The 14,546-nt window shown below is 49.7% G+C and overlaps 1 protein-coding gene across 1 annotated transcript in view; it reads left to right on the top strand.

Moving 5' to 3' along the window:
- The window catches only part of GSG1L (GSG1 like), a 254,812-nt gene that overhangs the window by 203,882 nt on the left and 36,384 nt on the right, over window positions 1-14,546 (top strand). Inside the window, exon 4 of the mRNA XM_060406221.1 lies at window positions 8,005-8,116. Coding sequence (XP_060262204.1) covers window positions 8,005-8,116 — 112 coding nt within the window. The remainder of the gene's footprint in view (window positions 1-8,004; window positions 8,117-14,546) is intronic.

Raw genomic sequence — 14,546 nt, 5'->3', positions numbered from 1 at the left:
TCATCTGTCTTCACACTGCAACCAGAACGATCTAAAATGTAAATTAAGCCCCTGCTTCAACCCTCTACAATGGCATCCCGTTGTACTTAGAAGAAAGCCAGACTCCCCACCGTGATCTACAATGTCCTTGCTCTTGCCTGCCTTCCTAACCCCTCTTTAATTCCCCCAACCCCCTGCCCCTTTCCCACTCTGCTGCCGAAGGTCAGGCTCTGCTGCCTCCAAGCCTTTGCCCCAGCCAGTCACTCCCTGCGTCTGGAATGCTCTTCCCCAGACCTCCGTGTAGCTGTCTCCAGTTCCCCGCTCAAATCTCTGCTGATTTGAGTCACCTCCTGGGAGAGACTCTCCCTGACCACCCACTCTGGAAAGCCCCCAGCATTTGCCCTATTTCATTTCTCACTCTTCACTGTCTGACATTTTCTTGTTAATCAATGTGCTTGTTGTATGGATCTCTCCACTAGAACCTGAGACCCCGAGAGCAGGGTTCCCCCCACCACGTCCCCAGGAACAATGCTTGGCATGTGAAAAGCATGGATAAATATTCGATGACTGATTGAGTGAATGAATAATAAATAAACAAACGATGAGTCTGACATTTGTTCATGTCTGTAGACAATTTGCTCTCCAGAGTTTTCAAATCTGGCCCTGTCCTAGCTTATCCCCATATCCCAGACCCTAAACCTTTACACCAGCCAGCCCAGTTCCCCAAAGCACCTTGCACTCAGCATTCATTTAACAAACACCTGCAGCACACTTACTATGTGCCGGGCCCTGGGCTCGGTGCTGGGGAGTCACTGGAGAGCAAAACAGGCCTGGACCCTGGACTAGGGTACAGGCAAGGAGCCTACACAGCGAGCTCTAAGCACGTGTTCGTTCATTCATGAAACACTTATACAGGGCTGATTATGAGCCAAGCACTGTTCCAAGTGCTTGCTTTACTGCATAAACCACTTAATCCTCATACCAATCTGTGCACGCATGCTCAGTCGCTCACTCGTGTCCGACTCTTGGCAGCCCCATGGACTGTAGCCCACCAGGCTCCTCTGTCCCTGGGATTCTCCAGGCAAAAACACTGGAGTAGGTTGCCATTTCCTGTTCCAGAGGACTTCCCAACTCAGGGATCAGACCCGAGTCTTCTGCGTCTCCTGAGTTGGCAGGCAGATTCTTTACCTCTGAGCCACTGAGGCAGTTGTTATTATCCCCTTATTACAGCTGAGGAAACTGAGACACAGACAGGTGAGGTAATCCAGGTCACACAGTTGGTGAGAGAGCTGGAAACCAGCCCCTCCCCCTCCCTTTGTTTCACTCCTGCTTTACTCTGGGTTCACCTCTTGACCCTCCGTGCGTGCTAAGTCCCTTCAGTCGTGTCTTAACTCTTTGCGACCCCATGGACTGTAGCCCGCCAGGCTCCTCTGTCCATGGGATTCTCCATGCAAGAATCCTGGAGTGGGTTGCCGTGCCCTGCTCCAGGGGATCTTCCCAACCCAGGGATCTGACTCTCCCAGATTGTCTCTTTATTCTGGCCCCATACCAGCCCCTCTTGCCTTGACAACAGGTTTCAGCTTCCTCGGTCTGACCAGTGGAGGGTGGGCTGGGGGTCATGGCAGCTCTTTTTGTCTTGGGTTCCGGTTCCGGTGGGCACCACACTCAGCCCAGCTCTGAGCCCTTGGCCAGTATCCTTCACCCCATTGCTCTCCCAGGTCTCCCAGAGGACAGGGAGGAGCCATGCTTGCTTCACCACCCTAGCTGGAAATCCCATTTATGGTGTCAGGAGTTGGGAGAAACCACAGGATGAGAGATTTACAGCTGCGAGTTTCCTGGTGTGGGCCCACGCCAGGAAGCAGCAGTCGCAGCAGAGAAAGCCACGTTCATTTAGTTGCCGCTAATTTATAGGAGGTGCCGTAACTCGACAGAAAGTCACTTTTTAACTCAGAATGAATTAGAAACAATTCCTCCTGCTGAAGATTCTTACAGCAGATGTTGGTGGATCGCACTTCACAGAACAAACATGCTTCCTGAAACTTGATCGAGGGCCCAGTTTTTTAAGCAGGGTCTTTAGAATGCAACCCGAAAATCTCACCAACCTATCTTTGAATGATTTGTACGCTTCGTTTATTGACTTTTCTTAAAGCATGGCCTTTCATATTTGGGAATAAATGTGATTCAATTGAGAAATCAATGCATTTCTAAAGTAACAATTTGGAGAATTGATTATTCTGTCAACAGGCTGGGTTCAGCTTCTGGGTCTAGTTGGTAGTTTTTGTGTTAAAATACTGTTACGTCCCCACTGTCCTAGTGTGTGGGGTAGTTGTTCTCATGAACATTTTCCTTCTTTAGTGGATGCTTTCTGACATTGCATATGCCTACTACCATTCCCACTTTATAGATGAGAAAACCAAGGCAGTGACAGGTCCGATAAACTCAGAGAGCATCTGGACTGGCATGGTGAGGAAGAAACTGAAGACGTTGCAACAGCTGAGGGTTTGGAGAGCAAGGTCCAGCCCTCAGAAGGAGACTGGGGCAGGGGGCGAGGTTGGCATGGGGCTAAGGACTGAGCCCCACAGAGGGAGCGACAATGCGTGTGCGCGCGCTATGTTGCTTCAGTCCCGCGTGACTCTTTGCAACCCTATGGACTGCAGCCCGCCAGGCTCCTCTGTCCATGGGATTCTCCAGGCAAGAATACTGGAGTGGGTTGCCATTTCCTTCTCCAGGGAATCTTCCAGACCCAGGGATTGAACCCACCTCTCCTGCCTTGGCAGGTGGATTCTTTACCATTAGCACCATCTGGGAAGCCAGGCTCTGGGTAGGGTAGCACTTCTGGAGGGAGTAAACAATGGGCTAAAAGGAACAGAGACCTGTCCTTCGAGCCAAAAGACCACCGGAAGTTATAGTGACGAAGACAGTGCAGCATCAAAGAAATTCATGGCACAGAATGATGCGCTAGGAGCAGACATGTCACGTGAGACTTGGCATATGGTACAAAATCATGACGTAAAATCAGTCGGGTATATGTCTATGCACAGTTGACTCACTTTGCTGTTCAGGAGAAACTAACACGACATTGTGAGGCAACTATACTCCAATGAAAGTTAACTCACTTTTGTTTACAACCCAGAAATAAAATTATAAAATAAAGTCAGTGGGGAAAGAACAGTTCGTTCTATAAGGCTTCAAAGCCATTACCTACTCATTAAAAAAAATTAAGTTCTATCCTTATTTCACACCGCTTACCAAGATAAAGTCCAGATGACTCAACATAAATATTTGTAAGTATGTTAGAAAAATATAGGAGAGTGTTAATTTTCTTAAAGTAGACACAGGAAGCAAAAACTAAACATCAAAAGACTGCTAACTTTGACTATAATAAATAATCAAAGTAGGTGACGAAAACAGCTTTATTCATAATTGTCAAAACTTGGAAGCAACTAAGAAGTCCTTCAATAAGTGAATGAGTAAATAACCTGTGATACATCCATACAGTGCAATATTATTCAGGAATAAAAGGAAAAGTGTAATCAAGCCAGGAAGCACATGGAGGAACCTTAAATCCATATTGTTAAGTGAGAGAAGCCAATCAGAAAAGGCTACATACTATGTGATTCCAACTCTATGACATTCTGAAAGCACCCAAGCCATGGAGACAGTAAAAAGATCACTGGTTGCCAGGGTTTAAGGAGGGAGGGTTGACCAGGTGGAGCATAGGGGATTTTTAGGGTCATAACTATTGGACACAATGGTGGATACATGTCACTTTGCCTTTGTCAAAATCCACAGACTGTACAACACAGAGAGTGAACCCTAATGTAAACGATGGAGTTAGTAATAATGTGTCACCGGGGCTTCCCCGGTAGCTCAGCTGGTAAAGGATCTGCCTGCCACGCAGGAGACCCTGGTTGGGTTCCTGGGTCAGGAAGACCCCCTGGAGAAGGGATAGGCTATCCACTCCAGCCTTCTTGGGCTTGCCTGGTGGCTCAATCAAGAAAGAATTCACCGGCAACGCAGCAGACCTGGGTTCGATCCCTAGGTTGGGAAACTCCCCTGGAGGAGGCCATGGCAACCCACTCCAGTATTCTTGCCTGGAGAATCCGCATGGACAGAGGAGCCTGGTGGGCTGCAGTCCATGGGGTCACAAAGAGTTGTACACGACTGAGCAACTAAGCCCAGCACAGCAATGCATCCCTACTGTCTCATCAGTTGTCACAAATGTACACACTATTGAAAGATGTTAATCATAGGAGAAACTGTGGGGGAAGGGGGGGCGGATTTGGGAACTCTGGAACTATTTTCTGATCCTTTTTCTGTAAACTTAAAGCTGCTCTAAAAAATAAAACCTATCAATTAAAAAAAGATGTGCTATACATGAGAAAAGACAAACGGTAAACTGTTTGGAGTCAATATAACAAATAGGATTAGTATCCAGAACACATAAAGAACTTATATCAGTTGATAAAGAGGAAGATTTTTTAAAAAAGGAAATTGACAGAGGATACAATCATAGAATAAGAAATATAAGTGGTTAATAAACACATGAAAAATGCCCAAGCTTACTAGTAATGAGGGAAATGTAAAATTTAAAACAATGTTGAGGTGTCATTTTTCACCATGCTGTGGATACGATTTGTAATGTTTTATAATATGAAGTATTGGTGAGGATTTGGGTGAGGACTCTCACAGCTGGCAGAAGTTCCACAAGGTTCTGCTTCTCAGGTGAGCAATTCACTGACATTGATCAAAATTGAAAACGTACACGGCGTTTATGACCCGGCAGTTCCTCTTGTTTTTCACGCTGGAGAAATACTTGCTTGTCTGCACAAAGAGCCTTGTAGAAGTGTGTTCATTGCAGCATCACTTAGGGAGCAAAAAAGCTGGAAATAGTGTCAACTGATTGGATAAATAAAACATGATATATCATTATCAAGAAATCTTATGCGCCAGTTCCAAGCAATAAGGTATGTCTTATGTACTTTTTGGAAGTTCACCAAGAATTAGGTCAAGTAAAGAAAAATAAGAGGGACGTCCCTGGTGGTCCAGTGGTTAGGCATACCGCCCGCCGGTTCAGGGAGCTCAGGTCTCCATCCTGAACTGAGATCTCACGTGCCTTGGAGCAGCTGAGCCCCTGCACCCCGACTACTGAGCCCAGGTTCTAGCCCATGTTACAGACCTACAATAACTGAGCCCACACACCGCAGCTACTGAAGCCCTGTGCCCTAGAGCCTGTGCTCCTCAGCAAGAGGAACCGCTACAATGAGAAGCCCGCACACCACAGCTAAGAGGAGCCCCCACTTGCTGCAACTGCAGAAAGCCGGCACGCAGCAACAAAGACCCAGCACAGCCAAAAATAAACAAATAAACAAACAGAAAAAGGAGAAGAGAATATCCATATGGCTCAATCCTTGTTTCCTTCCAACAGAGGGAGCCAAGGAAGAGGGGATGGGAGAGGTTTCTGCCTACCTTTGCTGGGGCATGACTACGTATGAGGTCTAAGCCTGGCAGAGACAGCCTGGGGCAGGCTGAGCCCTTAGGAGTCTTTGGGGGCCTCAGCACCTGTCACGATCACCCCCTTCCTTGATTTCCTGGCCCAAGTACACCTTACCAGCCCTGAGGAGCACCCCTTATCTGAGGCCAGAGGTCCATGATAGGCTGGCTTCAGCCCAGAGATACGGGCAGCCAGCTGAGTCCTCTGTCTCCAGGGGACCTAGGGTGAGGTGACTGGAAGGAGACAGATGTTCTGGATCCTGCCGGCTCAGCCCCCAAGCCCCAACCATGCACATCTTTGCTCTGTTCTGCTTTCAGTGACATCACCTTGGTAGCTTGAAACTGACCACAGTGGGATTATCCACACCATGAAAGCTGGCAGACACTACAAATCATAGCTTCTTTATTTTTCTGTCTTCAGAGAACCTGTTGTTAAACCTTTACATTCAAGGGACTTCCCTGGCGATCCAGTGGTTAAGACTCCATGCTTCCACTGCAGGGGGGCACAGGTTTGATCCCTAATCGGGGAACTGAGGCCCTGCATGCCTGGCGGCAAAAAAAAATTTTTTTTACCTTCACACTGTGGGAACACAGGATGTCCACCTACACCCTCACTCCTGCCCCTAACTCTGGATTCAGGACTCAGAGCCTCACTTCCTCTTTACTTCTGTCTTTTCTTATCTCTGCTGCTGCTGCTGCTAAGTCACGTCAGTTGTGTCCGACTCTGTGTGAACCCATAGATGGCAGCCCACCAGGCTCCGCCATTCCTGGGATTCTCCAGGCAAGAACACTGGAGGGGGTTGCCATTTCCTTCTCCAATGCATGAAAGTGAAAAGTGAAAGTGAAGTCACTCAGTCGTGTCCGACTTTTAGTGACCCCATGGACTGCAGCCTACCAGGCTCCTCCGTCCTTGGGATTTTCCAGGCAAGAGTACTGGAGTGGGGTCCCATTGCCTTCTCCTTATTTACTCCTCTCTTTATCTCCATCTCTTCTCTTGCATCAGAGGGGAAAGGGTGACTGGGGCAACAAGAGGAGGAGAGAGACCTTCTCGGCAGCTTGGGAAGAACCTTGGCTTTAAGGGCATTTGGATCTGGGCCCCAGTCACAACTAAGCCATTTACTCTCTTTGTGACCTGAGACAGACTTGACCACTCTGAGCTTCTGTTTTCTCACCTGTGAAATGCAAATAATCACAGTCAGGACTACTATATTAGAGGTGTGGTTTTGCTTTGACTTCAGGGAGTGACATGCACCTAGACTTTGATGTGAATGGAGCCCTATGGAATTGTGCAGTGGGCAACCTGAACAATGGTATATGGCCCACATCATCTTACTTACTTCAGAGGGTTGTTGTGAAAGTTAATAATGGAGGTGAAAGAGTCTGACGAGTGCCTGGCACACAGTAGGTACACATGCATTATTGGTTTCCTTCCTTCCTCTTGTCATCTACCCCTTCCGTCCTCATCAATACCTTATCGCTCCATTTAAACTTAGGTATGAGCCAGTTAGCCACATGCCGTCGCACCCACAGGCTCTAGATGCCATGATCCACACAGTACAATGTCCCCTGTCTTATAATAACCCTGGTAACTGTATCAGTTGCATGCCTGCTAGGCAGCAGACATGGAGGCTTCATTTCAGTCAGTTTTCACCTAATCTGTCATAATCTTCATCTTAGGGTTGAAAGACTTGAGGCTCAGAGGAGGGAGGTACCTCACCCAGGGCCATATGGTAAAAAAAGATTCCCACTCAGATCCTTTGGAATCAAAGTCCTCCCAGCCAGTTCCAAAATTTTTGACATGAGCCACAGAAAAACACTTCATAATTACAATCGCTACACACAGCCGTACACAGAGACACATGTGCATAGAGCTGAAAGTTTCACAAAGCAATATTTACTCCTGCTACATTTGATGTTATCAGATATTTCTATTCCATTCCAATAGCTTTTTTAAATGCTGGTTGCAATCCATGAAGTTGATTTCATAATCCACTTGTCTAATGCATCAAGACCTGCAGTTTGATAAACACTCTCTAAGCAGTTTCTCTCAAATGACCTTCTAACACAGGTATCAGCAAACTCTGGCCCATTGGCTAAACCTGGCCCAACACTTGCTTTTGTAAATAAAGTTTTATTGGCACACAGTCATGTTCATCCCTTTGTGCACTGTCTGAGGTTCCTTTGTGCTAATACAGTAGAGTTGAATAGTTGCAATAGAGACCACATGGCCCAACCCACAGAGCCTAAAATTTTGACTTATCTGGTCCCTAACAGAAAAGCTGCCCATCCAGAAACAGACCTGACTCCGTGTCTTTCTTGCTTAAATTTCTCCAGTGCTGCCCTTTGCCCTCTGGTTGAACTCAAATTTCTTGGTGGGCTTAGAAAACCACTGCCCTCTGATCTTCTGTGCTCTGGTCCCACTGACTGCCCTTTCCTGGGGAGGTTCATGTTCTCCCCAGCACTAACAGGCCTATGGTGGGTAGACAAAGCCCCACCTTGCTTCCTGACACCTTGTCCTGCTCCCCCCGACAGGCCTCCTGGGAATGGTAGCCCACATGATGTACACGCAGGTGTTCCAGGTCACCGTGAGCCTCGGCCCTGAAGACTGGAGACCCCATTCCTGGGACTACGGGTGGTCCTTCTGGTAAGTGGCTTTTGACTTTCAGACACCAGAGCCCTGAGGCATGCTGGGACTTTAGTAGCTCAATTCAGTTGGGAAACAGAGGAAGGTGGGAGTGGGGAGGGGAAGTAGGGGAAACTCAGAGTCCAGAGATGCTTTGTGATCCTAGAACTGAGGTTGGCAAACTCTAGTCTCTGGGCCAAATCCAGCCCATCACCTGTTTTTCTGCAACTAGGGATGATTTTTACATTTTTAAATGCTTGAACATGAATCAAGAGAAGAAGAATATTTTGTGACATGCGAAAACTCTGGAACATTCAGATTTCAGTGTCCATAAATAAAGTTTTATTGGGACATAGCCAGGCTCATCGTTTACATATTGTCTACAGCTGCTTGCAATCTAGAGTAGCAGAACTGAGCAGTTATGACAGAGGCTGAATGGCTCACTGAGCCTAAAATATTTACTATCTGGCCCTTTACGGAGACAGTTGGCCAGCCTCTGCCTTAGAGGCTGCTCCAGTAGTAAAGACAGAAGCTGTCAAGAGCCTAGGGAAGGGTGCTGGATGCAGGGAGCAGGGACCAGCACCTTAGAGCTTGGTGTATGAAATAAAGGCAGACTCTGTCAGGATTGTTTGGCTTGGGAGTGATGGAATCCCAGGCCTAAGTAAACAAGAGGAGCGTATTAGTTCATGGCATTGAAAAGCCCAGGTAGGTCAGCTGTGGGGGATGGAGGAAATGGATTGTAAAGAAAAACCCACCCACCTCAGTCCAGTCAATACGGGTACACATTGCTTCCTGTAAATGGAAAGCGCAGCCTGGCAGGGACTTTAGGGAACGTTTGATCCAGAGTTGCTAATGTCATCAGAGCTGAGTTTTCTTCCTCTGTGGTCACTGGAGCATTGCTCACTCCCCATGTGTCCCTGAGTGGGCTTCGCTCCTGGTGCTAAGAAAGCTCCTTTGAGGCTGGTGCTCCTTGCTTCACATACAGGATACAGGAGGAGAAAGAGCTCTTTCCCTAACATTCACTGACGTCCCCCAACCCTCCCTCTGATGAGCTCAACTTAGGTCATTTTCTCTCTTCTGAATCACCACCATGGCTGGGGGAATGTCATGAGCTGACTGGCTCAGCTCGGCCATTCTTCTGGAACAAGGAATGAGTCCAACACTCCTAAATGGTGAGTGAGTGGAACAGATGCTAAGTGAGCTACCACAGTGTCCGCTTCAGGCACAGCTGGATCCAGGTGGTCGCGTGATTGATCAGGAACCCAGTCATTCTCTCCCCACTTCTGACCCCATTCTCTTTGTGTCAGCTTTACTCATAGGCAACTTTCCCCCAGGTGGTAGCAAATTTGGTCACCAAGCCCAGTTCTAGGCTTATGTGCTGTGCTAAGTGACTTCAGTCATGTACGACTCTTTGCGACCCTATGGGCTATAGCTTGCCAGGCTTCTCTGTCCATGGGATTCTCCAGGCAAAAATCCTGGAGTGGGTTGCCATGCCGTCCTCCAGGGGATCTTCCCAACCAGGGATCTCTTACCTCTCCTGCACGGGCAGGCAGGTTCTTTACCCCTAGCGCCATCTGGGGCAAACTAGTCCTAGGCTTACATGTTACAAATGTAGCAATACCAGAAGAGAGACTGGGCCCCTTTCCAATATTGCCAGCCAAAATCCTGGATATAACTTTCATTGGATTAACTTAAGTCACCTGACCGTATTGCAACCAATGATTTAGACCCTGAGGGGACTCAACTGTTCTAATTGGGCTGGCATGAGTCACATGGTGTGGTGGGTGGGGTTGCCCCATCCACACTATTGGACGGAGAGATGGAGGAGAGATCCTCTAATGGGAAACTGGGGGTGGGGTATGAGTGGAGTGAGCTGTTATCAAAAGGAGGACTGTGCCCTGGAAGGACAAGTGACCATAGTCTGTTCCACAGGGTATCCGTGGCCTGGTTCTGGAGCTTAGGGACCATTCATCCACTCAGGCATTTAACACATTAGCTGAGTGAGCACTTATTCAGGGGCAGCTGGTGCTGGGGCTGCTAGCTACTGAGGATACAGCAGTGGCTGAGGCAGCGTTGTAACAGGAGTTCTGGACAGGCAGGCACGCTACCCACTGAACCACGCTATGATGCGGGTGGTTGGGGGGAGTCAGCCAGCCATGGAAGCATGGAAGGAGGGGTCCCTGGCCCAGCTTTCCCTGGGGAGGGTCCTCGGGGAGAATCTGGCAGACAAGCTGGTGGAGGAGGGGATAAGGTAGGTGCTGGGCAGGGGGATGGCAGGTGCAAAGACTTGGCAGTGAGAGGGCATCTCTGGTAGAGATGGTCAGAATAGAGCAGAAAGAGCTATGATTAGGACCAGTGGGGACTCCTGCTGTATTTCTGTCCCTTCCCACTCTCTGCTTGGCCTCGCCCCCTTAAAGCTAAAGGCCTGTGCCTTAAAGCAGAAGTCCCCAACACCTGGGATCGAATGCCTGATGATCTGAGGTGGGGCTGATGTAATAATATTGGAAATAAAGTGCACAATAAATGTAATACACTTGAATCATCCCCAGACCATCCCCCTACTGCCCCGGTCCTTAGAAAACTTGGCTTCCACAAAACCAGTCCCTGGGGCCAAGAAGGCTGGGGCCTGCTGCCTTAAAGGGACCTTGACCGGCCAACACAGACCCCAATACCTTTAAGTAGAACAGTTGTAGGGAATCAGCAGTAGGGAACCTCACAACAGTGTGTGAGGCGGGTGGTTCATGGAGGGGAAACTGAGGCATGGGGAACTTAAATAGCCTGTCCAAGGTAATCCAGCTTATGAGCGGCAGAGCTGGGATTTGAACCCGGACAGTCTGGCTCTGCAGTCTACGGTCTCATCCTCTATATTCTGCCTCTGAGTGTGTGTGTGTGTGTGTGTGTGTGTGTGTGTGTGTGAGAGCTTAGTCATGTCCAACTCTTTGTGACCCCACGGACCGTAGCCCACCAGGTTTCTCTGTCCATGAGATTTCTCAGGCAAGAATACTGGCGTGGGTTGCCATTCCCTTCTCCAGGGGATCTTCCCGGCCCAGGGATTGAACCTGCGAGTCTTGCATCTCCTGCATTGGCAAGCGGATTCTTTGCCACTAGCGCCACCTGGAATATCAACAACCTCAGATATGTAGATGATATCACCCTAATGGTAGAAGGCGAAGAGGAACTAAAGAGCCTCTTGAGGAAGGTGAAAGAGGAGAGTGAAAAAGCTGACTTCAAACTCAACATTCAAAAAACTAAGATCATGGCATCCGGTTCCATCACACGACAAATAGATGGGGAAGCAATGGAAACAGTGGCAGATTTTATTTTCCTGGGCTCCAAAATCATTGCGGATGGTGACTGCAGCCCTGAAATTAAAAGACGCTTGCTCTGGGGATGGGGTAGAGAGAGAGAGTGTGTGTTTAGCACACGACACACCTAAGTGCTCTGGAAACACTGGTTTTCCTAATATTACCAATACTGACATGAAATTCAACACTCACAATAACCCCCTGTTGTATATGTAGACACTGAGACTCAGAAAGGTTGGGTCACTTGCCCAGGATTCAGCTGGTGCTGGGGTGCCTCTCTTTCCAGCATCCGCTGGCCCTCCAGCCTGGCGGGGAGCCCAGCCTGCTGTGTTGGCCACAGGAACCTTTCTTCCTCTGGAAGCCAGACCTCCTGCCCTGTTCCTCAGCTCGCCCTGGGCTGGCCTCCTGGGGGGCACCCAATTCCCATTTAACTTATTTGAGGCCGGGCCCCAGTGTGAGGCCCCTATTAGGGCTGATCCATTTCTCCTTGTCACCGAGGCCTGCAAGATGGATCAGCCCCATTTTTCATCCCCCGCATCTGGGGCCTTGCCAGGGCCGTGCAGTGTCATCTCGCTTGTTTAATATGTGTGAGGCCATTTGTCAAAATTCTGCCCCAGCCCCCACCAGGGAGGAGGCCAGCTCCATGGTAAGACAGCGCCAGCCTCTGTCTCCTTGCCCAGCTGGGGTGGAATAACCCCTGGGCTTGTAGTCCTGCACTTCTGAGGAGCTCAACCGATCTTGGGGACCAGCTTTCAAGCCACACCTGCCCAGGGAGGTGAAGTTTCTGTGGCTGGGTGTCCACCAGCCTGGGTTCAGTGCTTACATCGCTGGCAGTGGTGCTGTCTGGAGCTGGGAGCTTGGCTCAGGCTGTCAGCAGGACCAGCTTCTCAGGCATGGTGGCAGGGTCCCTGGAAGGTGTCCCAAGAGCAGACATTCCCAGAGATTCAAATGCAAGCTGCAAGTGTATTTTCTGAGCCTGCCTCAGAAATCATGCAGTGTCACTCCTGCTGTGTTCTGATGGTCAAAAGCAAGGGATCGGGGCCAGAGGTAAGGAGAAAGGGCTGCACAAAGCATGAACCCCAGGAGGTGTGGCTCAGGGCAGGAGAAGGGACATCTTTGGAGACTGCGTGAAATAACGTCCGTGAGGCATTAGCACAGTGAAGGTGCTCAGTGCGTGTTTTGTTATGAAAGGCAAGTGCCCCATCTTCCCTGAGTCTCAGTGTCTTCCTCTCTGGAGCAGGGATCATAGTACTGCGAGTCTAATGGCGTCCTTGTAAGCACCAGGTGGCCCCCAGCTCTCAGAGTGCTTATATACCAGAAGTGCTCTGTAAGTGGCAGTGATTATAAATGGTGATAATGACATGGGGGCCTTTGATAATGCCATGCTGGCTTTTTGAGAGGCATGTGATCCAGATGTCCGAGAGGATGGCATCTGGTGGGCATGCAGGCAATCCCTTGCACTCTGTTCTCCCCAGTCTCCCGGACTTGGTTCCCAGGACTTGAGTGTTTCCTCGAGATCCAGCCCTGACTGCACCCTCTCCTTACTCCCCGACTCCCCTCCCTGAGCCAACCCCCCCACACACACTAAGCAGAAGAATCCCATTCCTGCCCTGTGCCCCAGGCCCTCAAACTCTCCTGCCTGCTACTTTTTTCAGCTGTCTTAACTCTCTGCAGGTTGTCCTGTGACAGTGCCAAGGCAAGCCCCTGAGGACTGGGGTCGTAGGGACACAGGCAGCTGCTTGGCTTGGGGAGCAAGTGGATGAGGCCAAGGTCGGTTAGCACCTCCTTTGTACCCGGCATGGCGGGAGGCACTTTACAAACCCTGAGCTATTCATTCCTGCCATTGACCCCCACTTGGAGGGGTTGCCATGCCTACCTGTGGGATGAGGACACATGCTCAGACAGGGCAAAGGTCCAAGTCACATAGCTTCTGTGTGCTGTGCACAGCCTCAGAAGATACCACGTTACATGCAGCCCAGGGCTGAACCCAGCCTGTAGATATTTTGTTTGACCCACCATGGTGTTTTTTTTTTTTAATTGCATTTATTTCTAACATGCAAATTCATAAGAATTTGACATAAAAATCCAGGTTTCTGGCTTCTCTTGACTATCGGAAGATATGTCCTCGCCTAAGCCACGTTGCCTCATGGCAGCAGGCAGCTTCAGCCGAGTAGAGGCTGCCCCTTTAGATGAATCACCTGCTCACTGCCTTACCCCAGTCCCCACTGCTCCCTACCGCCTTACCCACACTTTCCTCATTGGGCCATCACCTGACTCTGCAGGAATTGGGGTGCATGACCCTGACTTGAAATGCCAACATTTCCTGATGATGATGGGAGAATGGAAAGCCAGGGCCACTGTCTACTTCTGCTTTGCATTTGGTCCAAGTGGAGAGAGATGGAAAAAGAGCCCCTCCTACCCCAGCACACATAGAGTGAGACCCCAGCCCTGAGCATTGACAGAATGCTTGACAGAATGAGGGCTGGGGAACCTACCATCATGGAGTTGTATTATAAACGTGGGATGCCCAGAGAGGTTAAGCAGTTTGTCCTGGGTCGCACAGCAGAGGGGTGGCAGGTTAGGCCAGGTCCCAGGAGCATGGCCCCTCTCTGTTTGCTTCTGGGGTCCGTCTGTGTGTCATGTGGCCTCCCTACTGTCCTCCTCTCTTCGTCTCCCCTCCTCTTCCATCTCCCTGGCCCTGTGGAAACCGTGGTCTAGCCCTTTCCCTCTCTGGGGACCCAGGCTGCCCTGCCCTCTCTCCATTGCAGCAAGTTGGCCCCTTGCAGTGGGAGAGGGGTTTCTGGAAGAGCCTTGGCTACAAACAGCCGCTGCAGTGGGTGTTTGCTGGTGTTACTGAGAGGCTGTGTTGGCCAGAAGAACGCTCTCACTCTGACTTATATCCCCGAAGCAGGTGACACCGGCCTTGTTTTCTGCAAGACCAGAGTGGGGAGAGGGCAGTGTGGTGCCCAGGCGTGCCCTGCTGCCGTGGTGTGGACCAGCTGGGCCCCCAGAACCTGCCGTCATCATCTCTTGGTCTCTTCATTCACGGGCACCAAGGGTGGCCTAAATTAGGAGCATTTGTGCCTTGTCCTGCCCTACATGGTGACTCTGTGCCCATCTGGCCTGAAGGTGGGCAAGGACTGCCT

Source organism: Ovis aries, chromosome 24 (assembly GCF_016772045.2).
Source record: "Ovis aries strain OAR_USU_Benz2616 breed Rambouillet chromosome 24, ARS-UI_Ramb_v3.0, whole genome shotgun sequence".
Taxonomy (NCBI): Eukaryota; Metazoa; Chordata; class Mammalia; order Artiodactyla; family Bovidae; genus Ovis; species Ovis aries.
Note: the sequence above shows the minus strand (reverse complement) of the source record. Positions and strands in the feature narration are given on the sequence as shown.